Consider the following 1,586-nt stretch of genomic DNA (forward strand, 5'->3'; position numbering starts at 1 on the left):
ACCAACGACCCGTAGGACCAACGACCCGTAGGACTAAAGAACTGTAATCGTACAGTTCCCGCTGGGCTATAGCATCAGCAATTACGAGTGCTCGGGACCAACTTACTTCAGCCAGTCAGCAGGAAGTTCTATGTATTTCCGCACGTGGAGGGGTGGGCGGGTTGTGTTGGTTGTGGACAAAAACATTGTTGTTGTCAAGTAACGATCAGGTAACATAGTTGTTATCAAAAAAGATTGTAATATTAGTTTTGTCATGAAAGATGAACAAATTACTATTATTAATTTGTTACTTGATAACAACAATGTTTTTGTCCACAACCAACACAACCCGCCCACCCCTCCACGTGCGGAAATACATAGTTCCTGCTGACTGGCTGAAGTAAGTTGGTCCCGAGCACTCGTAATTGCTGATGCTATAGCCCAGCGGCAACTGTACGCGGGCTATAGTATAGACATAGTATTAGTAATACTAATAGTAATAGTACTATTAGTAGTACTAGAGCTAGTCAGTAGCAGTGATGATGCCGCCCCCGACTTTTAAATTTGTTTTTAACTTTACCTCTGCTTCTCATCCGTAACAGAGTCGGTCGGTTGTGTTGTTTTAAGTGCTTCAAATGCCTTAATAAGCTTCTCTAGATTTGCCATAATTTGACGTGTATTTAGGAGAATTTTGCACGTTTATAACATCATGCAGAAAAATAAATACATAGCTCTTCCCGTCATGCAATCTGGCGTTTGAATGGATCCTCTAAATCAGCAAACTCCACGACAGATGGCGCTCTCGCTCATGGGCTCAATCCGGAGTCAATTTCTGCCCTGAGTGCTGAGAACAATAATTATAATTATACATAATATTATACAATATGTATATATTATTCTCAGCCTGAGTGTACGAAGGTGCACTGCATGCAGTTTGCTAAATCAGTTGCCGTCGCAGCGCTCTCACTTCTAAGGAAATTTCTTTGAATTTTTAGCAAAACTAAGAAATTTGACAGCTTCGCGGATAACAATTATGAAAAAGAAAGCAACAGAAATTGTATAGAGCAATAAATTATTTGTACTTTAAAAAAAACGAAAATCCGATACATGCTGTCCCTAAAAAATGCCATGACACAATATGAACTCAAGCTGAGAACCGAGCTGTGTACTGGAAGGTACATATTATCAGGAGTAAAATAATAGAGTAAGATAATAGATAAGATATAAGATATAATAGTAAGATAATAGATAATATCCTCTATTATCTTACTCCTGATATTATGTATACTCCACCACAACTCTGCTCAAACACAATAAAGCAGCTCAGTCGCCATATATATTACCAGTCTCTGTGACTGCTAAAATTAGCTAGTTAATATATATCACGAAATATAGCGATAATTATTATAAGTAGGATAAATAAATAACTAAATAAATAAATAGTATATATAATACATATATAGTAGCATATGTTGTATTAATATAGAATATTTAATACATATTTGTTTATAATAATATTCTTATAAGTTATAGCGCCTAAGTTCTGTTAAGTCATACGGGAGCAAATGCCATATGGGTACAACCCCCCCCCCCCACACACACACACT

General features: G+C 36.9%; 1 protein-coding gene across 1 annotated transcript in view; it reads right to left on the bottom strand.

The window, feature by feature from the left end:
* The window catches only part of LOC106805659 (huntingtin-like), a 61,270-nt gene extending 60,559 nt beyond the window's left edge, over positions 1–711 (bottom strand). The window contains exon 1 of the mRNA XM_014807352.1: positions 560–711. Within this exon, the coding sequence (XP_014662838.1) occupies positions 560–645 (86 nt within the window). The 5' untranslated portion in view covers positions 646–711. The remainder of the gene's footprint in view (positions 1–559) is intronic.
* Between the last annotated feature and the right edge of the window lie 875 nt (positions 712–1,586).

The sequence above is a fragment of the Priapulus caudatus genome, unplaced genomic scaffold, assembly GCF_000485595.1.
Source record: "Priapulus caudatus unplaced genomic scaffold, Priapulus_caudatus-5.0.1 Scaffold7, whole genome shotgun sequence".
NCBI lineage: Eukaryota > Metazoa > Priapulida > Priapulimorpha > Priapulimorphida > Priapulidae > Priapulus > Priapulus caudatus.